We start from the raw sequence: 24,274 nt of genomic DNA on the forward strand, positions 1-24,274 counted from the left end.
CATAATCTCAAATTACACTTGACAGTACCAACCTGCCCCATCTCAAAGATAAGCAACGTTAGTCCATACTCAGCCACTCTGGAATAGTGCTCAGCCTCTTCAGAATCCAAGCCCTGCACCCACACAACAGCCCTAGAACCCACTGTGCCACAGTCCGCCATCAAGGACTTCTACACATGAATGATACATCATGCAGTGATGGCCAGAGAGAGTCACGCCAGGCTGTTATCGAAAGAAGCATAGGAAATCCACAGGGTTTCCAGCCCAACAGTGCCACAGAACATGCTGAAGTAGTAAATTCTGAACTGAGTACTTACCACTGCCTGCTGATGTCATTCCTGGCCCGCTGCTGCAGAGTGCCTGATATTCCGCTGCAATAAATTAACAGATAGTAAATGATCCCCTTATTTGCAGCACGGGTTGATCTTGCCCTTAACTTTGCACACATCATTTCTTCCAAAGTGAGGAGAACCAGAATTAAGCCATAATGGAATAGGAGGGTCCCCCCTACCCGGCCCCCTTAGAGGGTCACCTATGCACCAGGCTCCCACTTTAAGTTTCCGCATCACGGAAGAAAATTACTTTGAGGACAAAGGTGAATTATAGCCATTTTGTGTGTGTGTGTAAATCATTTTCAGAAAAGGTGTGGGTTGTTTTTTTAATTTGATTTTGTTCACCAGGGAAAACTTCACACTTTGAGTGAAATGTGCCTGTTAAAATGTGGTTTCTTTACTGTTAATAAAACTCTCCCACCATCTTGGGAATAATTTTGTTTCTCAATGCTAGTTGTTTTTGTCAGTAGAATCAATTTCTTGACATGCTCTCATTTCTCTCTGCAAATTCTCTATCCTCGTCCCATAAGAACAACGCAGCATCCATTTTTGCATTGAAGTGTATTCCTGAAGTTAATATTCATAAGAATGCCATACTTACTCTGTGATAAATCGAGAGACAGTATTGCTTAAATGTTAAAACTACAACCTTACTGAAACATCTGAGATATAGACATGTTTCCCAATTTTTGATGGAATCAGATTATCTTTCTTAAAATTGTGTAATGTTTCACAATTTCAGTAAATTTTATATGAACATATGAGTGAATGATGAAAATGAAGAGCCAACTGGAATTGTACTTTGAGGGAAAGACGTTAAAGTGTTCCTTTAGGTCCTGATGGATTCTGGCAGCCACAGTTTCATGGTCAAATGCAAATCATTGAGGAGGTAAGAGGACTGGATATTAGGCCTGGGCCTTCCTGCAGGGGATGATGACAAGCCCTCATTGCCCTGCGAGTGGTTCTTGTCATCTGCCTTCCTAGGACAACAGATGCACACCGGTCACACATGCCAAAAAGGAAGGTTGCTGCTTTAGAGCCTGTGTCTTCACGCAAATGCTAATTTGAGAAAAGCAGTGACAATTGTAAAACCTTGTAAAAAAAAGGGGGGGGGGGCAAATATATGAAAGCTTAAAATAGGTCCTTTTTTTTTTTCTCACATCAGCAATTAATTAAAGCTCTCAGGAAATAACAGGAGAAAGTAACAATAAATAAAACCCAGAATCGTGCCTGTTTTGTAAAAGGTAATTTTACAGTTAATTTAGATTACCTGATGCTTGTCCTACATGGAAGTAAATTATTGTTTCCATGGTTTTCCATTTGGGCAGCATCTGATACTTGACTATTATCTATTGTGAGCTCAAATCGTTCGAAGTTTGAATGGCAATGGCAATGCTTATTTGTCACTAGGGGTCTTAGGGCCAAGTCTCTCCTTCTGTTAGTTTCCTCTTTTACAAGCTGGATATAATCATATGTGCATCATACGATAGTTCTACAGATTTAGTAATAGGTAACTGTGTGTGGTTCAAGCACAGAATAAGTGGTGGTTGTTGCTGGGTTAACTTATGAGAGTAATTTCTAGCATTATGCTCACGAGGGTTCACTCCACCAGTATCAGTGAGGAGAGCATACTATTTCCTGAAGACTGAGGAGAGGTTTTGCTGACCCACTATGAATCTGCTTCTGCAGTCAGTGAGAATTATCTTCAGCTGTACCCCACTTGACTTGTAGAGTACAAGGATGGGCTTTAGATGGTCCATGGTTAGAACTTCCTACTCAACCGACTAAAGGCACTCCTGGAGATGTTTCAGTACATCTTTTGAAACCTTTTACTTCTCTTTTGAAATCAGGGCTATCCTACCTCCAGATCTTGCATGATTTGGCACTTGCAAAGAGATGCAAAAACTGAATGGAATGCAACCCCTTCCACAGAGAGTGTTTGTGGGTGAATTCATTCAAATGCTAAACAAAAATTATTGGAACTCAGGTTTAACTCTACCTATCCTGATAAAGAAATCTTGTCTCTATTAAATGTCTTTTTGAAAGCCCATATCATTGCCCTACATAAGAATTCTTTGGAGATTCATCTGGTCCAAAGAAAGGAGAAAAGGCAAAGAACTCTATGCAACAAGGTGCTAGGAGTCTAAGTCTTGTCTCCGTATTCCTTCAACTTGTGAACAAATCACCTGTTTTCATGTTTGCCAGTTTTCATGCTTTGTAACTGTCTTGTAAATTCAAAGTACGCAAGAAAATTACTCTGAAAAGCTAATGTGATATATAGAAGGATATTAATAATATATAGCTATAAAGTTATATGGAAGTAAATTTAACAGAATATTTGCATATAATTGAAACAATTAACTGATTATTGATCACTCACAAATTAATAAATTGCATATTATCCACCAGATGAAGTAATCAGTCAGAATAAAGCTGTCTTCTTTTTCATCGGCATCTCTCATTTATTTTTAAAGTCTTCAATTTAACTTTCTCAGCTTCTCATAGAACACTTTACTTTTCTAACCCTAAATCTCAAATACCATCATTTAAAAAATAGTAGCTTGTCAAAATTCAAGCATTAATGTTTAATTCAATTTTTAAGGCATAAATCAACTGACTAAATTTTGTATGTGAATTTACCACTCTGGGTCCATGTTTTGCCTAATATTAAAACCAAACTCTAATTTAGAAAATTAGAAATCAACTGCCAAGCTGCCTTGAAATTGTGCTCACATTTTGAGTTTAGTAGTCTAACTCTGATAAACTATTTTGGCCTGACGGATTTCTTGAATTATCTAAGGCAACTTGTTTTGTAATGAGAAGACTAAGGCTTCCTCTTTCATGTTATTCTATTTTCTTCCTAAGAAAATTCTTTTGAAGGTCGATGAAATAAAAACGTAATTAGAAAAAAATTCACAATGAACTAAAACTTCAATTAAGTAATTTGTCTGCCTGTGGACTGGACAGGAGAACTCCGACTCACAGTTCAGTTCTCCTACCACACCATACCACCTCAACTGCAGCAAAATATTTTTTCCCCAAGTTTGAATAAAACCGTTTAAAGAAAGCACACCAAAATCAACACAGGAGATGTGAACAAAATTCACTAATGGCCATCCAGAAAACGGTTGGAAATATTCAGATAATCTGAGAAGTATTTATTTTTACACTGTGTAAAATTTTGCTTTTATAATAGTCAATTCCTGTTAAATGCAAAATCATAAAACTTTTTTCTTTTTTAGAAATTAAGGCAAGTTGCATGTATTCCAAAGAGCATGAACATTACTGAGGTGAGGGAGACTTGAATGCCCTGCCTATTCTAACTGATTGTGAGGTCTGTGTGAGAAGCCAGGATTAAACACTGGCAGGCCTCTACCAAGACTTCAGGACACGTGATGTAGCCAGATTGCATAATGGGGTCTTTCCCTGTGACTTCCTTAAAACCCAAGAGTATAGATTGTGGAAAAAACTTAGCAGTCTGAATCAGTGATACACATACCTGAATTCTGTGCAGGACATGGCTGGCAAGGTTCCCCAAAGGCATACTCAGTGCTGGCACAGCAGCATTCAGACTTAGTAACGGCACCAAACAAGGGTTTGACACACTGGCCTCTCTTGTATCCACCATAGCATGTGCTCCGCATGTGGGTGTCTATAAAGAAAGAAGAAGTCTTTCAGCACACTGCGACATTACACAAATGAAAATCCCCCCGGCCTAAGGTGAAACTGGCTTTGTTTATCCATCACCTCTGTTCTAGCTCAGAGAATGCCTCGGGTAGTAGGGTTCAACAGGAAGATAACAACAAATACAAAAACATGTTTAGATCCAGGCATTGGAAGCCAAATGCTAGACTCAGTTGTTTTACGGATTATCATAATTTACCAAATTGTGAGTCCTTAAGTTTACAATTATATCTTCTCCAGGCCTATACAGAGCAGATGGCTAATAAATGCTGAATGAATGATGAATGAATGTTCATCACATCATGATGAATCAGACCTTATGAGGAATGAGGTCTACCCTCAAATAAACATGATTTATTTATGTTTTATTTCTATTTATGACTTACTCAATGTCTAAATTAGGTGTAATTAAAAAAAGAAAACAAAAATTTAATCTGTTAAAGGTTCATTACATTAATCTACAGATGTTGGTCAAACTAAGAGTGTTATATTTACCACCAGGGAGGGAATTTCTAGTTACGCCCGATCCTTTCTCAATTCAACATGATTATTGAATATCTGTCTTAAAATAATATGGGTAAAGTTCACATCTACTTCTCAACAATTCTCTTGCTTCTTACAAAGCCACGTACAACTATTATCACCTACATTTCTGGATTATTCATCCTATCCTTTGCATTCTCTACTTCTCTTGGCCCTTAATTCTCTTTTAAATGAAATGCTCACTGTAAGATAAATGGAATATGTAGATCAATGACATTGATCATTATCAGCAAACAAGGATTGGAGAAAACTGAGGACTACCATGAGAACAGTGGGGAAAATTGAGAAGGAAAGGTGGGGATGACTTTGCTTTGCATTGATTTTATTGGTTGGTTACTTCAGTAACCATTTCTTATATCCCTGTTACAGTAGGATGTATTTATTATGGGTGGTTCTTGTTGATGGATAAATGCTGTCAGAGCTTTTTCTTACCAACACAGACACGTCCATCCAGACCCACAGCCAGACCGGGGAAGCATTCACAACGATAGGAGCCATCGGTGTTCACGCAGCGCCCATTCATGCAAATCCCAGGTGTTTCACACTCATTAATATCTGTGGTAGAGAGTGACACTCAGTAAAAATGAAGAGACTGTTAGCTACAATTGCAACATGTTTATAATTATATTTAACACATGACAAAGGGGAAGATGCAAATTAAGACAAAAATAGCTCAATTAGATTCACTCTCATTTTCTGTTGAATCAATAATAGCAAAACCAAGAGATTAATCATTGAGTTTATTACTTCTCCATAAATGCTAGATCAATAATATGGTTATTATTCGGTCATATCAGTTTAAGATATTTTTCTAAATCAAGGAAAAATAAGAATCGTCAGAACAGAACTGGAGAAAGGAGAAAAATGACTGCTGAAAAAGGGCTTTGTGTACTGCACGCATAGCAGGGTAGCTCTGTCAGAAATCCCACAAGCAATTGCATCTTTGACCTCAGCAGGAAACGTTTCCTTTTTGGATTCAACACCCAGATTGAAGTCCATTCCAGTATTAGCCACACCTTAGCTCTCTGGGACAATTAGCTTACCATTAAGAAATGCACAACTAAAACTTGATGGGAAATCATAGAGAAGGAATACATGATTTTAATGATCTTCATTGGCCAAAACAGCATCATAAGCTATAGGAATCCAGCAAGGAAAATTCTTCCTCAAACATTACAAGCATCTTACAGTATCACAAATACACACTTAGGTAGTAGTGAGAGCTTCCCTCTTAAAACAGGGAAATGGAAAAGGTACCAAATTGTCTCTTGGAAAATATGTGATACTTATACGCAAGGCATTTCAACAGCAGCTACTTTCAGGAGTAACTAGTGCAGACAACTATTTTCTTTCTTCTGACCTTAAAAAGGCAAATTGAGAGTGAAACACCTCTATGCCTTGCTCAGCTTGTATTATTTGGCACCGAATATATTCAGCTGGTCCAAGATTCTGCATACACATTGTTATTAAAATAGCAGTTATATTAAAGTACATGAAGTCAAGTTGGTTCAGTTACTCAGGTCATCTTTTGTTCAGGCGGAAACCCACAATAAAACAGTGCGATTGCAGTTGAAAGGCAAAACAAAAGCTTTTCAGTAGGCACAGAGATACACCATAGATCTAGAGGAATACAACATTATTCAGAGTCAGAAGCCTCAATTCTTAGAAAGTGATGGGGGCCTGGCACAGTAGTCCAGTAGCTGAAGTTCTCACCTTGCACACACTGGGATCCCATATGGGCACTAGTTCTAATCCCGACAGCTCCACTTCCCATCCAGCTCCCTGCTTGTGGCCTGGGAAAGCAGTTGAGGACGGGCCAAAGTCATGAGACTCTGCACCCACATGGGAGACCTGGAAAAGGCTCTGGGCTCCTGACTTCAGATCAGCCTAGCTCTGGCCGTTGCAGTTACTTGGGGAATGAGTCAGTGGATGGAAGCTCTTTTCTGTCTCTCTTCCTCTCTGTATCTCTGACTTTCCAATAAAAATAAATAAATCTTTCTAAAAAAAGTGATTAGAGAAGCCATGTTTCTCATCAGATTACTTATCCATAGCAATTAAGAGCACTGCTGGTTCAGCTTTGAACACTCACATCTTTGTGGGCTCAGAATCAAGTTCTTAGAGCTAAGTGAAAGTCTTGTCCACGGTATAATAATAAAAATTATAAAAAGAAGAACTTCAGCATAAAAGGGATTACTTTTTTGCTTCTTCCTTGAATCCTATTATAATACATGTGTTCTATCTGTGCCCTACACACACAGATAACAATACAGATCTCTCTCTGTCTCTTTTTCCCTACCCCCTCTTCCTTAAGCCAGAATGCTAAACTCAGAGCACACCATTAAAATCATCAGCGCTTGGGACCAGCAGCATCATGTAATGGATTAACTCACCCCCTGCAACGTTGGCATCCCCTATGGGCACCAAATTGAGTCCTGGCTGTTCTATTTCCAATCCAGTTCCATGCTAGTATCCTCGAAAAAACAGGGGAAGATGGCCCGTATCCTTGGGCCCCTGTACTCACATGGGGAACCCTGACAAAGCTCCTGGCTCCTGACTTTGTCCTGGCCCAGCCCCACTCATTGTGGCCATTTGGGGAGCGAGCCAATGGATGGAAGATCTCTCTCTCCCTCTTTCTCAGTGCAACTCCAACTTATAAATAAATAAAATAAACCTTTAAAACATCAGCAGCATTTTCAAATGAATGAAACAATCCATTTATTGATAACAGACTATTTCACTGGTTGCCAGCAGTTGTGAAACCTACTTTCATCCATGAGGTCACACTGTCTATTGGCCCCACTTACTCCCGAGAGGCTGCACCAGGTCACCAGTGCCTGTGTGCCCTCGAAGTGAACCTCAGTGTGCTCTGTGCATCAGCATGAAGAGTGTGTGTTCTTGCAGAAGGTTTGCTCACAAAGGGGCTTTCACATTTCCTTCTGTTATTTTGTTTGGAAGCCAAATTCCAAATATTCCAGCCATCATTCCTTCCCCTTTCCTTTTTACTTCTACAAAATCTAATTTGCACAATTTGACACTTTGTTTTAGTCTGTCTTACAATGTAGAGTATGTCTGTCTGTTAACCCAGTCTTCCCAGGTAAATTTCTCTCAGCAAAACTACCAAAAGTATTTTCCTGTGTCAAATGGAAAAATGCAACTGTTTTTCCCTCACTGCAAAGACAGATTTGCACAATACTAAGAGTCACTGATGTGAAGGTCATAGAAAATGTAGGTAAACAACCAAAAGCTAGAACCTTTCAGTAAGCCTGGAGAAAACACGCATCTGGCCAAGCATTTGGTAGTCACGAGGCTTTCTTTCCTGTGTGACACTTTCCCAAGGTGTCCACTAGGGGCACTTAGAGAAGAAGCACCATAGGACTTTATCCTGCTGTCTGAACTACTTCGGTGCTCTACACTCACCTATCTGAAATTATGAACAAGTGCTCTAACTACAGAATTTGAGCAGATTTTGTGGACTTGCTTTGAGTATAAAATTCTTTTAGAAGTCTTGTTCTCCCTCAGATTTAGTGCCTAAGTACAGTAGTCATTTCTCCTCAACTACTTTTTGGCACCCCATTCTTAAGAGCACAGACCCATAATCCTCATTTTTTTTGTTTGCTTGTTTCAATACCTGGAGCAATGAGATCTTTTTCAAAAGTTACCAAGCTAAACAGTAGATCTTGACTTGTTTCTTCTGTTTAATCTTATCCTGTTTTCCTTTTTTTTGCTTATGTAGCCAAACAAAGCATAAATAAAAGGTCCATGAAAAGATTTCTATTTCTTAAGACATCTGGAGGAACACCTGAGGATGAGTTCACCACGGACAGGACAGTCTACAATGCTATGCCCAGGAGAAGTTGGAAGAACTACAACAGACAGACACTGAGCAGACCAAGTGCGATTGCTTCCCAGCAGGATGGAAGAGGGAGATCTGAGCTTATTAAGAAAGGTGTTCACTTCTTCAGTTGGCAATGCAGCTCATTTTTTTGCCAGTCTTCTGGCTTCTCTGGGAAGACCTAAAAATGTATTTTCTACGGTAAGAACAGCTTTCTGAATACAAATTGTAGCTCTTTGAGTGGCTGGAGTTTAGAATGAGCTAAAGTAAGGTTTTGTAAATCAGAATTAGGGGCACTTTAAATGGGGGGAAAAGTCAATTAAAAAAAAACAAAAACACAGAAGCTCTAAAGTGTCCAGAAAAGACAAAATGCAGAGTGAAAAAAAATATATCTATTTAGAGCTTTACAGCACAAACCTTTGCAATAACGCCCATCTGAGGCCAGCTGGAATCCAGGTTTGCAAATACACTTAAAACTACCATCTTCATTGATGCACATTCCATTAAGGCACATGTTCCGTATGCTGCATTCATCCATGTCTGAAAATCCAAAGATACATTTTTGTACCAAGAGTAAACTTATAAAGAAAGCCACCCTGAATGAATATAATTCTCTTTTTCTTTTTATTCATGCCTGTTTATTTTAAAAAATTATAACCTAAGACTATTTTTCATCCAAACTATATCACACAAAGAGAAAGAGGCCATGTGAAATACATATTGCAAGTTTTCACATGTGCATGCAAATTATAGGGCTAGTATATAAGAAGATATCTCAGAATTTTTTTTTGAAAATTGAACCATCGAATATTTATTTTGTGCAAAAACATTTCAGATTATGTATATATACACAATCTATCTAAATTAAAATGCATACCTATATAAATTTTACTCAACAGAAGTTGTTAAGATTTGTTTCATGAATAGCAACTTGTTCCCAGAACTTTTTTTATTTTCCTAATTTTTGCAATCTGAAAAACTATGGGTGAGCACAGATACTCCATAGATTCTCATTCCTTCAAACACACTGAAAAAATGAAAACTAAGACTAATGGAATCTGAAATGTGTAAACTAAGGTTACATTCTGACTCTTTAGAAAGTTAAATCAGAAGGCAGCTTGTAACTAGAAATAATCTCCAAGAGATAAGAAAAAATGGATTTGTGAAATGCAGACTTTGAGTGTGCAGTGTAGCCATGCCAGCCAACCTTCAACCCCCTCCCCCGAGTATAACAAACCAGTCTTTAAATTCATCAGTTTGTTACTTTATTAAGTATGATTAGCTTGCTGTTCTAGACTTGATGTGTTTTCACTTAGAGGCTTTAGTCAGACCAAAGTAATTTATGTTTTTTTTTCCTTTTTTTTTTTTTTTAAACAGGTGTCTACCGCACTGAGGATTTTGGCATTAAGTCTTTGAGCTGAATCACTGAGATAATATTTTGCCAAAAATGTTTCTAAGAACAATTTTGGAATTCTTCTAATGTATGAATAGATTCTTGGGATTGTTCCCAAAGACATTGGGAAACATGATAAGGAACATTCTTCACTTTTTGCTAAGGGTCGATGTGGTAAAACTCAACAATAATAGTCATATTTTCTATGCAGGAAAAAATGCCAAGGGAAAAAAGACAAAAGTTTGGAGCAGACCAATTCAAAATGAAGTGATCAATTCAAGATAGAATATAAAAGACTGACTCTTGGTACTAAATCTTTCTTAGGCTAATTTTACATTTTTCAGATATTGGTTAGTTGCATTTTATTACTGGGAAGACATTGAACTTTTGTTCAGGATTAGCACTGATTGGAGACTATACAAGCTTACATAAATCCTTTAAAAAAAAACCCAAAAACTCAAATAGGCATTGCATAAAACTAGAAAATAATTACTTCTGCTTCAAAAGTTCCGTCATCACAACGGATCTGTAAGTAGCAAACCACACAAGATTGTTAACTGTTACTTAACTCACAAATATATGAGCTAAAAAGAAGATTATGAAAAATCAGGTTTGCTTCTCAATGAAGAGAACAGGAAACACAGTATTTGATACTCAGTCCTTTCCCTTAATATCTGGCTTGTCCTTATTAGACTCCTGAAACTGAAGCAATGACAAAAGAGGAAGAAAATGATTATTTTATTGTTACCTTCACAGTTCCTCCCATCTCGTGTGACGTGAAAGCCGGCATTACACACACAGTGGAAGCTACCATCCGTGTTGATGCAACGGCCGTTACTGCAGATCCGGCCATTCTGTAAGCATTCGTCAATGTCTACAAAGTTAAAAAGGGAGTAAAGAGCTGTGGTGAGGAGTTTTAAAATTTTGTTACCTCATCCTTCTCTGTTTTCAAATTCATGACCTCAAATTTTTGGATTTCATTTTAATATCAAATAATATAATGCTTGGAATGTTCAGAATTTGAAAGGCATAGGACAGAAAAATAATATCTGTAAAATCACATTCATTCTGATGCTGATTTCTAATAAAACTCCCTAAATCTCAACTCTTAAAACATATTTTTCATCATTTCCTCCTGTGTAATTTACTGAGCCAGTATATATTATTTATACTGAATTTTGGCTTGCACCTTTCAACACATGACTAAAAAGGACGATCTTACAGCTGTATCTGGACAATAAAATAGATGTGCTTTGTAAAAGAAACACATCATTTATTTCCACCTAAAATTCCTCAATCACATAACTCTGAAATGTCTACTTTTCATATGATACTTCTAATCCAACTGTAGTTTCTTTACTTATATAGTCCTAGGGACTTTAAAAATGACTTTTGAGGATTCTACTTAGCCAATAAAACATTAGTACTGTGAGGCTATTTACTTCTTTTCTTCCTATTGTGCTGAATATTATGCCAAAGCAAACAATAGAGCTTCATAGGAAAATGTTAAAAATGGCAATTATTGAATAAACAGTATCTGATTGCTTGCTTAGAGATTAATTAGTACAGATTACTAATTACATTAATTATTAAAGATTATTAATCAACACAAAGACGTCCACATGATACCCTGGATTATCGGTTTCCCTCAGTTTCTAGAAGCTACAAACCAACAGGGACATCAAAGAGGACTTACACAAACTGCCTTGCCTACACAGGTTGTAACTGTTCCCAGGGCCTGTCCCCAGAGACCTGTCTACAGCTGACAGGCACAGGCCTATCCACAGAGGTCAGGCCACACCTGCATACGAGCACCCTGAGCAACCCCGGGACAAGAATGTGCGTTCATGGCACAAGAGTTATCCTGTCTACCCCGCGTCTGCCTGGTGTCTTGTGGTTGACCCTCAGACGCACTTTCTTTCTGGGCAGATCCTGCAGCGGTTTCCACACAAGTCATTGGACCAGCTGAGGCAGTCTGGGCTTTTCTTCTGTCTGATCTTTGTGCCAACAGCCTACGATCCTTTTCTCTCTCATTTATTTCTTAATCCTTGCTAAAAACCTAGCTTGCTCCATGCTCCAAAAAAATAGTAGGAAAGCCCACAGATTCTTGAGAGACATTTTTTGAAGTGTTTTGTGATTTTTTTTGACACCCCATGTTAAAATAAAATAGGATAAAGACTTAATCTTTTGCTCACGTCACCAATTTTAGAATGCCAATGGCCTTGTAAGATGGAGTAAAAGCTTGGCATTCAAATTTCTCCTCTACGGTGTTTCAGTGGATCTTTTCAGTTTCCTCTATGAGCCTCTTGCGTACTTTTTTTTAGCCAAGTTCATAGTCTCACGAACCATGATGGGACAATATTTGTCTACCGAACAATGAGAATGCATCTTCAACCCTTCATGTTAGAGAGGCCTGGTTCTGGCTTTTAAAGAAGACAGTGCTCATGTGTAGGTCATCTCTATTACACCTCATCGGTGACATCACACACATTTACACTGCCTCACCTGAACTGCCTGGCCCTGCGTATCTAACAGTTCAACACTCTTGACACTAATATTTTATTTTCTAATATTCCAACATGCCCACTACACTGCTTTTATATGCTATTTTTAAAGGCAGCTATATTTAAAAGGTTTTCAATCTAGTTAAATATTGAACCTTCCCAAATGTATAATTTAGGAAGTAGGCCATTAATAGAAAGATAAGCAAGTGGAAATTCCTTGTCCCAGATTTTTTTTTCTGCTCAAAATGGTCACTTCTAAGTGATGAGCTAAACAACACAGAGAACCTATTCTATAATGGAATCAAATTTAAAGAGTTCAAAAGTGATAAGAATGTTAAAATGTTTACACATTTTCAACTCACATGCAAGAATTTTTATTTAAAAATCCAATGAAATTAACTCCTATTAATGTCTGTCCATTTTTCCCAGTGATATAAAACTTCATACCTTAACTTGAATTGAATTTTAACAATATTTGCTTAGTTTCATCTTCCTTTATGGTGTTAACCATACAGTTTATTTTGGCCAAATTTATTGATAGAGTCCCTAAGGGCATCTAGTATATTTTATTTATTTCTGCCCCAGGAAAACTCATTTACTAAAAAGCATGTTGAATGGCTTAATAAATTAATGAGCTGATAAACCCGAAAGGAAATTTTTATGAGGGGGGCCATTTTATAGCAGGTTTCTCAAACTTTAATGTGCAAACTCATCATTGGGGTAGGTGCAGTTCTTTGGAAAACAAATGCTGCTTTTGACTCAGTAGGTGGGTCCTGAGATTCAGACTCTCCCAAGGCAATTTGTGACCACACCAATAAACAGCCTAGACATATGGGCTTATTTCTCAGCCTTAAAGACCTTTCCATTGAGAAATTAACTGTATATCACTTCACCTGAAACTTTGCTGTCTCTGAATCACTAAGGACAACCTCATTCTCTACCACTCAGCGGGCTCATCCACAGTCATTACAATGACACAAGAAGTAGTGAAAATCAGTGTTCCTGCAGGCATAGCAGCATCTTTTAAAACAATCTCAATGTTTGTCAGATTTCACAGCACTGTTCTTCAGCGCGATGGTACTGGGAAGGGAGAGCAAAAAGCAATGGGACCATGTCCGCCTCTTTGGGTCAGTTCTGTGAGCTCCATTGAACTCTTTCAAAGCCAAGGCCCCACTCATCACAGACACCCATGTCCCATGTGAGGACCATACCTCTGCACTCTGTCCGTGTGAGCGTGCTCTGATAGCCAGCTCGGCACTGGCAGGTGTAGGAGCCCTGGTTGTTAATACATTCTCCACCAGCACAGGGGTTTTTCTCACATTCATCAACGTCTGCAAAACACCATATATTTTGGAGAGAAATTAGATAACAAAATCTCATGATTCCAAGACTTGATTGGTTTTTTTTTCATGAACAAAAAGCATTTTTCTTGTAAGAAACAGACAGCATTATGAAAGGATCTTTTTGTTTCTACTACAATACACTAACCATTGGAAAACTAGTTGAGAAGTTAAACTGTATTATTTTCATGTGTCATTTCTGTTTTCAGAGAAAAATTCCAAACACGTAGCAACTCAACACGCCAAGCTAATAAACATTTTTTCTTCTGTGAGTCTGGCCTAGAACATCAAAAAGACTAACATTTCAGAAGTGGCTTCTGGATATGATTCTAAGTATCTCTTGAAGCCTTTTAATAAAAAGCTTTAATCACGTCTAAGTGTCCCCTACTGTACTCTACTAAGAATGTAAGCACAAAACATGAAGCTACTACTGTTTATGGGGCAATTGTCGCCCACAGCAGAATCTGCCTTCTTTTCAGATATCCTCAAAACAAAGTTTCCCAATAGTTTCTCACTCATTTAGAATGCTCAGTGTACTTGGACGTAAACTGGCTTCTCTTCCCTTATTTGTGAATATGAGGGAGTGAAAGCAACATGATTTCTAGGAGCAGATGCAGGTCTGACCTTATGTTCCCCAGCCCTGAGCTGGCAGTGCCCTCTTCTACCAGCTCTGATGACCTCTGAACAGATCCTCCCTAACACGAGGAAAGAAATGGCTTAGGAAAATAACAACTTCTCATTCCTTCCTGATATATAATTATGTTTCTAGTAGAATTAAGACATGAAGTTGTTTTCAACAAATAAGTTGAAAGGCAAAGAGGTGTTCTTATCCAATAAAAAAAAAACCCAAACATTTTTCTTATATTACCTTTCTTCCCGTTATTAAGTGCCATTCCAACAATTTCAATTGTTTCTCTTCAGTTTTTAAATAAATACATGAACTTAAAATATTTTTTGGATTTTTCTATTTGAAAAACAGAGGGAAAGGGAAGAAAGGAGAGAGAGGAAGAGAGGAAGAAAGAGCGAACCAGGCTGAAGCCATAAGCCTGGAACTTTATCCTGGTCTCCCACACGGCTGTGAGGGGCCCAAACACTTAGACCACCTTTCTGTTGCCTTCTCGGGTCCATTAATAGGAAGCTCGATTGGAAGTGGACCAGCTAGTGCTAGAACCATCACATTCATTTAGAATGCTGGATCCCAAGAGGCAGTTTTACCTTCTTATCACAATATCAGCCACCAATTATTTATTTATTTATTTATTTATCTATCTGAGAGCCACAAAGACATAGTCATATATTCACAGGTACACAGATAGATAGATTTACTATTCAAATGCACACAACAGCTGGGGTTGGGCTAGACCAAAACTGGGGAATCAGGGGTGGGAGAGAGCCAAAAACCTGAGCCGATGTTTGCTGCCTTCTCGAGTCTATATCTGTACGAAGCTGGAGTCAACACTTAGACGTAGGTATCAAATCTAGCACTTTAATATGGAATGTCGGTGTTTAACCAGTATTTTAGTTGCTAGGCCAAATACCCACTCTTTTCTTCAGCCTTTAATGACTAACAGAAGTTAGAAGTTATCCATCCAATTTACTACAATATGAATAATTTCTTCATTTGTGGATAATCTTAATGCTTTCTTTAAATGGTTGGGCTTTTGGTAGAAAGCTGGACTTACCAGTAATGGCTTAAATATACTTTAGCAGAAGTTTAAAATCATTGCGGTAGGCAGAATAACACACATACCCCCCAATATGTTAATGTTCTAATTCTCAGGATCTGTAAGTTATACAGTAAAAGGGAATTAAAGATGTAAATGAATTACAGTTGCTGGTCCAGTGACTTTGAAATAGGGAGATGTCTCAGATTATATAGGTGAGCCAATGTACTCACACCGACCCTTAAACATGGACAAAGGAACTGGCAGAGAAAACTAGAGAGAGATGTGAAGATGCGACAGCACTTGCTTTAAAGATGGAGAAGGGGGTGATACGCCAAGGAGGCTGAAGGCCTCTTATAGCTGGGAAAGGCAAGGTAACAGATTATCTCCTGGATCCTTCTAAAAGCAACCCTGCCAACTGTCACCTTGATATGAGCCCAATGTGACCAGCGTTGGAAACTGGAAAACAAACAACAACAACAACAACAACAAAAACACGTGCAAGATCACTTATTTGCATTATGCTAAGCTGTGAAGGTTGAGCTAATCTGTTGCATCACCAATAGAAAACCAACGCAGCTTTGGAATGGAATGACAGTAGACTTGCAAGCCAATGTAGTGATCAATGACATACCAATACACTCTCCTCGGAGATCCAGCTGGAATCCTTTGTTGCACTCACATCTGTAGCTCCCAGGAGTTGGAATACAACGTCCATTTTGACAGAGATAGCGGACCAACTGGCAATAATCAGTGACATTGACTGGCAGCACCCCTAGAATATCAACAATAAAATACATCAAATTCTTCCGAACTATGGCACCTTTTATCCGCTAACATTTACACGAGGGGAGATATTGTGACCCAGCTAACCTGCACCTCGCTGTTTAACACCTCACTTCTATCTCTAAAGCAGGAAAATAAGAAAGGCACTGAGTTATTAGCATTTAATCATTTGCAAAGTTTCTTTGCATGCCACATTTGCATAACATGAAGAACCTGTACCTTATAAACTAGTTCCTTGGATTATATTTAAATCTCTCCCTCTAATTCTGTTACATTAACAGAAAACATCAGTAGAAAAAAAGGATATTAACTCTGGAGAAAACAAAAGCATTCCACTTTTCTCTGTGCAACAGAGAAGTTAAGAAACATACATAGCACCATATAAATTAAAATGCTAAACAGCTGATAAACTTATTTAATGATCAAAGCAACACAAATAAAAAACATTAACCTGGCCAATGCAAGAAAGATAGTAGATGACTTCTAGATTCTTACTTGGTGGTTCCCGCGATGGTTGTGGATAGGGATATTCCACTGGTGGTCGACCTGGAATTGTAACTCCGGGAGGAAAGCCAGGAGGAACAGGGGGAACTGGAAGATGGGGGCCAGCAGGTGGTGGAGGATATTCTGGTCTCCCAGGAATTACCATAGGGACAGAGCACAGTTTGTTGAAATCCTCTGGAAAAACATAGCACAACATGATAGCTGAGCTGTATCCTATGTCACAGTCCCACAGAAGTCAATATTTTTCAGTCATTTTAAATAAATTTGATCTTCAAACCACACAAGTCTATTGAGAAAAAAGGCAAAATTCAACTGTTTTATTCCCATTTTAATGCCTATAACAATAGCCACACTGGTATAATAATAGTTCAAAAGCAAAACAATCTCTCCAAGCTGTATACCAGATTCTCCTCTTAAAACCTGAGAAGTTTCCATTCCTAACAAAATTCATGCTATGGAAAACATAAGACACCACTTTCTCCATCCAGTCCATATTATAGGATTATAATAATCCTATAATAATCTATATTCTTACATTGACTATTATTTTTCATAATGTTGGATCTGTTAGAAAAAAAATATCTGTAGTCTGATAACACATTTTCTCTGAGCTTCTAAAAAAAAGTTTAAGGGCCCAGTGTGGTATCCTAATAGCTAAAGTCCTTGCTTTGTGCATATGGGTGCCATATTGGCACTGCTTCTAATCCCAGCAGCCCTGCTCCCATCCAGTTCCCTGCTTGTGGCCTGGAAAAGCAGTCGAGGATGACCCAAAGCTTTGGGACCCTGCACCCATATGGGACACCTGGAAGAGGCCTCCTGGCTCCTGCCTTTGGATCAGTACAGTTCCGGCCATTGCGGCCGTTTGGGGACTGAATCATTGGATGGGAGATCTTCCTATCTGTCTCTGCTCCTCTCTGTATATCTGCCTTTCCAAAAATAAATAAATAAATATATTTAAAATACTTTTTAAACTGTATCTCGTTTTTTAGGGTGTATTTACTTAATTCATTATCATGTTTCTAGAAACAGCCATATTTTATCATAATTCCCTTTGAAGAATAAGCTAATCATGTGTTTCTAAAATCTTTTTTCTCTTTTGCCAGAATGTTGATAATTTTCTTATCATAATTACATACTACGATTCTCCTGAAAAAAGTTTTCTACACCAGCTTTAGCAATTAGTAGAAATGAAGTTAAATTCAAGTTATTCTAAGATACAATACTATGCATTCAGACTAACCTCATAAGAAATTTTTCCCATTTATTTACCATAAAACCTACCAATTTTTGCAGATCCATTCTAAAATGTCTTTAATTTCATGATATTTTAAATTCAGTTCCAATTTATGTTTCCAGAGTAATCTATTACTGCACTTTATTTATCACTTTTTTGGAATCTTAACCTAAAGAGATTCTGTAGTGCTTTACTGCATTTGAAGAGGACTTAAACACATTTTTCATGCTTCCTTTACTCAGGATGCTACACCCTTTCATTAATCATGGTGATTCTGCCAACAGAGTCATCACCTTGACATACACCATCCCTCACTCGTTCCTTCCACCTGTTTCCTACCAGAAAACCTGCGCAGCTTTCCAAGTCAGAGGTCATATCTAATACACAGCTAATCCTCACTTTCAGCCTGGCTCTGCAAATTGAACATAACATGATTTCATTAACTATGTGTTGGATTGAATGGAAGGGCAACTATATTAAAGAATTCAGTTTGTGTCCAACTTCTTGGAAGCACCAATTCAATTTCTCTTTATTAATTCTTCTAGGATTTGTATGAAAGAAGCTTCTTAGCTTATCCATAATTTCTGTTAATTAGGTGGGCATATTATTATAAGAATGTCATTAAATTTATCTTAACTGCTCCAGGAAAGTGTATCACACTGGGTCTTATACTTCCTACAGATTAATCTTTCCCATGAGCCTCCTCATACTCAGGACCAGAAAGTGTGGGCTAATTTTGTTCAACTGAGGTACATTTTTCCTACCTCCATTTGGCCCAGAAAAGCTGCTAATTTTTTTTAAGAGGGAAAAATTGACCAATCTAAAATCCTTTCTGTATCACTACTCTCCGTAAGTTAAAAAGCCAGACGCCTGTAGCACTGGTTGTAGAACATTTGAGTTAACAAAGAATCAGCTGTAAACTGTTTTGCTCCCAGTCTTCTTTGTTCTAGGCCTGCCTTAGGGTTGTGCATCTTTCAGTGACATGCATGCGAGAGCAGCTCCCTGCAAACACACACACAGGAACAAGGTCTTCTGCTCCATCTGACCCAAGGAAGACTTTCTGCAAGCCCTTAAACTTGCACTTGTCCTTGCTCCACTATTCAACACAAGAAAGGCACCAAAGCGTTGCTGGTTCCTAAATTAATGCAGTCATTTGAAATGCAATTCTTCTAGTACTTGAATCATGTGTGTTAGTAGCACATCACGGTTTCTTTCCCAACAGTGATCTATTAAAGATCCCAATAAATGAAGGAGGGTGGGTTCTATTCTTAGGACATAGAGAATGAGCAAATCAAATAAGATACATAGCTCTATGTGTCAAAATATTTTTACAGAGTTCATTGCTACCTTAATCCATATATATAATTTTCAGCAATAAGCAGAATTTTTACAGCACTAGCTGTGAGCTGGTTTATAACCCACAATGACAGAAACTCACATTCTGTGAACAGCACATTCTAAACTATTACATTAACGCTGCATTTATCCTCATAATTATAGTCTTTCCTAAATCTCCTAATTTAAACACAATTTACAGTTTTCAGATCCAGGGGGAATGATCAATCCAGTGTTTAGCTAAAATTGGTGGAAAGATGATACATAAGTTGTTTATCCGAATATTTTCTTAAACAAAATTTTGCTAAATACTGTGCAAGTGTAGAAAGCATAGGGAATATGGGAACACAGTGAGGAATGACACCTTCTGATGGGATTTATTAAGTATTACAAAAGTAATATGTGAGCACAAAGCTGGGGAGTGTGGGATTTGCACTACAACAACAGTTGAGACCCATGGGAGTACAAGGAGGAAGAAGCGTCCTCAGCTTTGGTTATCTTGGGATGATCACTGAATAGGTCACCATGGAAGGAGTCTTTAACAAGGAACAAGGGTACAGGAGTGCAGATCAGAAAACAAGGACCTGAACTGGCAGAAGTTTAACAGAGAAAAACAGATTGAATTTAGAAATGTTCAGATTGGATTCAAGGAGAACTTAATCATAGAATAATTAGAAACAAAAGCTAGTATAAACAACAGGAATTAAACTGGGATCAGATTTGGGGGATGCTACACGTGTGCTGAAATTACCTTTTCAAGACAAGGTTGACGTAGGCCTCTGAATATTCCCTCAGTTAATTCTGGAGAAAAAATTGTTTGGACTTACTTCTCTACATTTTCCCCAGACGTGATTTTTTAAGTGAACTTCAGATGCACTGAACTTTGGGAAATACACATTTATTTCAGAGAAACCAGTTATCAGGGTACTGTAATATTCCAGACTAGAGAAAATCAGTTTTTGGAGGAGGTAAAAGGAATATTACAAATAAAAGAGATGGACTGAAGGAAGTTAAGAGTATTTGACAACAAAGACGAGGAAAGATTAGAGTGTTTGGGACATAAGTTCTGGGAGAGTTGAGTTAACCTAATGTTTCAAACATGAGAGCCACTGAGCACTCAAATGAAAATAAAAAGTGCTTCCTGAAAAGCTTGCTATTGGATGGAAGAAACAAAAGGAAGCAGGTCTCGTATGGACCTCTGTGTGTTCCCTGTTCCAGTCTCTGAAATCTCATTCACCGATTCAGTTTTCCTTTAGATCTGCATCAATCACATCATTACTGGTTTGTCAGGGTTGAGCTGGTGTACAGAAAGCTGGCAGGGCTTACCAGTTGCTCTGATGGGACACATCTCAGGGGCAACAGTGACCCCTGGAGACCAGCATCGGCCGACGTCACAGCAGCACTGCATTTTGGTCATAGATTGTGGCAGCTGGTTAGAACAGCGCCCATTTGCCAGAGCTGTGTAGCAGTATCCTGGGCGAACATCTGAAAGGAAAAAGAACCACACAGATCATTAAGATCAGACTTGGGTTAACAGCCTCTTCTCAGCCCCCTCACCACAGCACTTCCACATCAGCCTATGGCAGGATTCACTCACATACGTGTCCCCAGAAAGGGAAGTTAGGTGGGAACAAGGCTCAGTTAGAAATGCCTTGTCTTACACCTTTCACCCCTGCATGCTGGTGCACTTGGCCAGCATCGCACATTCCATATCAAAGGTGGAAATAAATGACTTAAACAACATGTGCCACTGAAAAAGAGAGATGGTTAATTATTTATAAAGACACATCTCTATATTGAAAGACATACTGGGTTGTTAATGGTTTTAAACTACTTAGTTTGAGTCACTTCAGGCAAATATTTACCTAAATCTATTTTAACACAACATTAAGCCTATGCTATAGTTTACACTTAGAAAAAAAAATTCTTGTTTTTCAGTCTGAGGCAGTAAGTCAGGCTTGTGGGAGTTTTTAAAGGAACGGGTCACGTTATAGTTGGATCCAATGTTTGTTAATCAAGATTTCCTTTTCATGTGGATTCCTACAGATTGTTTTATGCATTAATTATCTACAAGTTTAAAATCCGCACAGTTTCCAATCCTTAGTCCTATGGGATACAATAGGCTCAGATTTTTTTTGGGGGGGAGGAGTTTAGGGGAGAAGGAAGGTATCATCTTGAAGTGAACATGGGAAGACACATTTCTATATATCCCTTTTATTAGGATACCTCATGTCTGACTGTCATGACAACATCTGATACATTGCAGTACAACTTTAGGCTACCAAAAGAAGCTTGTGACATAGGAAAAATTTTCGTCTTTGGGATACAACACAAGAGACAGGTTGCAAAGTTAGACTTCATCTTCCTGACATAGATTGACAGCATAAACTCTTCAAGCAAAACATAACTCTAGGCAGTTCATATAAAATAAAACTTTGAAAAAACTATTTTAGGTATGCATGCCTTTTAAAAAACTAAAAGCAGTAAATGCCTTTACAAAGCAAAGAATATTCTATAGTCCAAAAATTGATTGTGTTTCCTTTAAGTCTGAATGTAAAACAAATTTGCTTATTATTCTAAGAACACAAAGCCTCCAAATCTGAAAGTTTTAATAAAGTGGAATAAAATAAAAAAAGATTAATTTTAAAACATTAAAATTCTTAACCCTGAATGAAGGGTAAAACAAAACTACACAAACCATAAAAGAAAATTATGGGTCAGCATTAAAGGATACAAGATTATTTCTGAAAAGTACTTCAAACCACTACCAAGTATAAATGCGCTTTCCAGAAATTTGTGGTTCCAGTTCCTGCACCTTTGGTCGAACTCCTGGTCTCAGCAAAGAGGCAGAACAAGCTTTCTTCCAGCACCGTGCAGGCTACTCGGCTGGAGAACGGGTTTCAGACAAGTGTGCTCTGTGAAACCCTGGGAGGCAGCACCGCAGTAAACTGGGTGGAGAAACCAGCTTCCTACATTATAATTTCCAATGCTCCACAGCCACTAATACTTCACATACTCAGAATATAGTAAATATTTTGGTCACAGAAACCAAAGACTGTTAAGAAAAGGAAGAGATACTCAAATCTGGCTTATATCCCAGCTTCAAATAAATTTGGTGGTCAAAACCCAGTGTAAACACTTGACCAAATTACGAAATCTGTACATATAATTTTCAGCAAGAGCTATCTTTCAGGGGGAAAAACCTGGACTTGCTGCTGTCAAATGCAAACATTCAATGGGCTGTTGTCTACCATTTTGTAAATTAATTATGATAGTATGTTACTGCTCATTTGATAGACTAATACATTAAATCAATAGGTCAGAGACTCTTGGCCAAAACTGTGGATGTTGGAGCTAAAAAAAGGAATGTAGAAGTTGCATTTGGGTTATCTGATTGTCCCTAGTTTACAAATGACACCTGCACATGTGATAATCACTTTGCTCATTTCTATTTTTGGTGAAGGAGAACCTTTCTGGAAAATATACACAATTTACCCAGCTTGGAATTTTAAGGAAAACATATGGATTCCTAAAAAAAATAATGAAGGGAAACAATTAAAAAATAAAAATTCAACTGTTTGGAAGAACAGAGCCCTGAGGCACACAGGCCTGAAGTTGTGTTATACAGCACTGTCACAGCAGGGCAGAGCGTAGCTACAGGAGCTGGCTCTTCCACAGAGTGGAAAGGGTTACTTTGGGGTAACCCAGAGATCCATGGGAGCCAAGAAGGGATAATGTGAGGATCTGCAGTACATCAAGGAAGCAGAAGAAGCCACAGACACCCTAATCCATTTTAAATCTACCCAGGCCAAGCCATCTGGCTTGAAAGGAGCAGGAGATTTTCCTCGCTTCTCAGCTTCTGGATCACTGGATCATCCCTCTTTGTCTCAGCAATGAGAAATCACCTTACACCAAAACAAAGATATTATGGATTAAACACATAGAGGCTTACAGGCCATCCTCGACTATGCACAGATCACTAAGAAATCATTAACATCTTTGTGTCCAGCTAGGAGTAAGGAGTTGTGGAGTCAAAGGCAGGGATAAGATACCTTTTTGAAGTTGAAACACTGGAGGACACCCAAATGAAAAGGCAGCCCTAGACAATGTGTTACAAGGTGTCAATGGGAGATCAGAGAAAAATCAACAAAATAAAATAATACCTTAAGAATTTAAGGGATAAAGGAAGTATGGGGGCTGTGAATGCTTGAGAGTGTCAGAACACTGGTGACAAAGTAGTTGGAACTTGATAGGAAAGATACTACATACTGCTACCTACATATTAAGTTTTCTGAGAGCTAGATTCACTTACATTGGTTTAAAAGTGAATTGTTTGTGTTTTATTGCCACTAGGGATATTATCGAGGGCCTCTATGGTTGGAGGAAAATATGAGTGCTGGAAAGGCAGAAATGCCATTTGGGTCATTTTACACAACAGGTTGCCAATTATGGGTACAATAGATTCAAGGAAGGAGAAGCAGTTCTTACTTAGGCATATGCCATCCATGCTCATGCGGAAATATAAACTCTGGGCTCAGACAAGCTCAGGTTGAAATACTAGGTCCCTCACATACCATCTAACCAGACAAAATTATTTATCAAACTTCTCTCAGTGTCTTCCCATCTACAGTACTGTGGTCAGCCCTGAAGCAGATCATTGATAATATGTATATTTCATACCTGGGAGATGATCTATGAATCTGAACTCCCTTCCCCCTTGTTCCCCTTTTTTGTAATAGGTTAGTATGGATGTACTTGACAGTAAGAAAAGCCCTTTAAAATGCAAAGCATCTAATATATAATTGTATCTTAATCCTTCTAGTGTAGTTTGGGGCCTTATTTGAGGGTTTTAAAAAAAATCTACCTGTTCTCTAGTGAGAAGACCCTCTTTGCCAATCACATGCACAGGAGGTCATGTGCTGACCAAAAGGAAAAGGGAGCTACATGAAATGCTCTGCCCTTCTTTCCACTGCAGCTTCGGAAGCTAGGCAGTCCAGGCATCCCTGCTGCATCTAGGGATAATTCAGACATGCTTTTTCCACACTAGCCATAGTTATTCAAATACCAATCATCGGAGACTTCCTCAACATTTATGATAAATGACCAAGTCAAAGGGAACTTAG

At 38.2% G+C, this 24,274-nt stretch overlaps 1 protein-coding gene across 1 annotated transcript in view; it reads right to left on the bottom strand.

Moving 5' to 3' along the window:
• FBN1 (fibrillin 1) overlaps positions 1–24,274 on the bottom strand; it is a 225,109-nt gene that overhangs the window by 80,137 nt on the left and 120,698 nt on the right. The window contains exons 9-17 of the mRNA XM_040968986.1: positions 20,478–20,636; positions 16,574–16,756; positions 15,927–16,067; positions 13,500–13,619; positions 10,533–10,658; positions 8,809–8,931; positions 4,992–5,114; positions 3,832–3,984; positions 318–371 (exon numbers count right to left, since the gene is read on the bottom strand). Of these exons, the coding sequence (XP_040824920.1) occupies positions 318–371; positions 3,832–3,984; positions 4,992–5,114; positions 8,809–8,931; positions 10,533–10,658; positions 13,500–13,619; positions 15,927–16,067; positions 16,574–16,756; positions 20,478–20,636 (1,182 nt within the window). The remainder of the gene's footprint in view (positions 1–317; positions 372–3,831; positions 3,985–4,991; positions 5,115–8,808; positions 8,932–10,532; positions 10,659–13,499; positions 13,620–15,926; positions 16,068–16,573; positions 16,757–20,477; positions 20,637–24,274) is intronic.

The sequence above is a fragment of the Ochotona curzoniae genome, unplaced genomic scaffold, assembly GCF_017591425.1.
Source record: "Ochotona curzoniae isolate NIBS_2020 unplaced genomic scaffold, NIBS_Ocur_1.0 scaffold_4701, whole genome shotgun sequence".
In the NCBI taxonomy this organism is placed as follows: Eukaryota; Metazoa; Chordata; class Mammalia; order Lagomorpha; family Ochotonidae; genus Ochotona; species Ochotona curzoniae.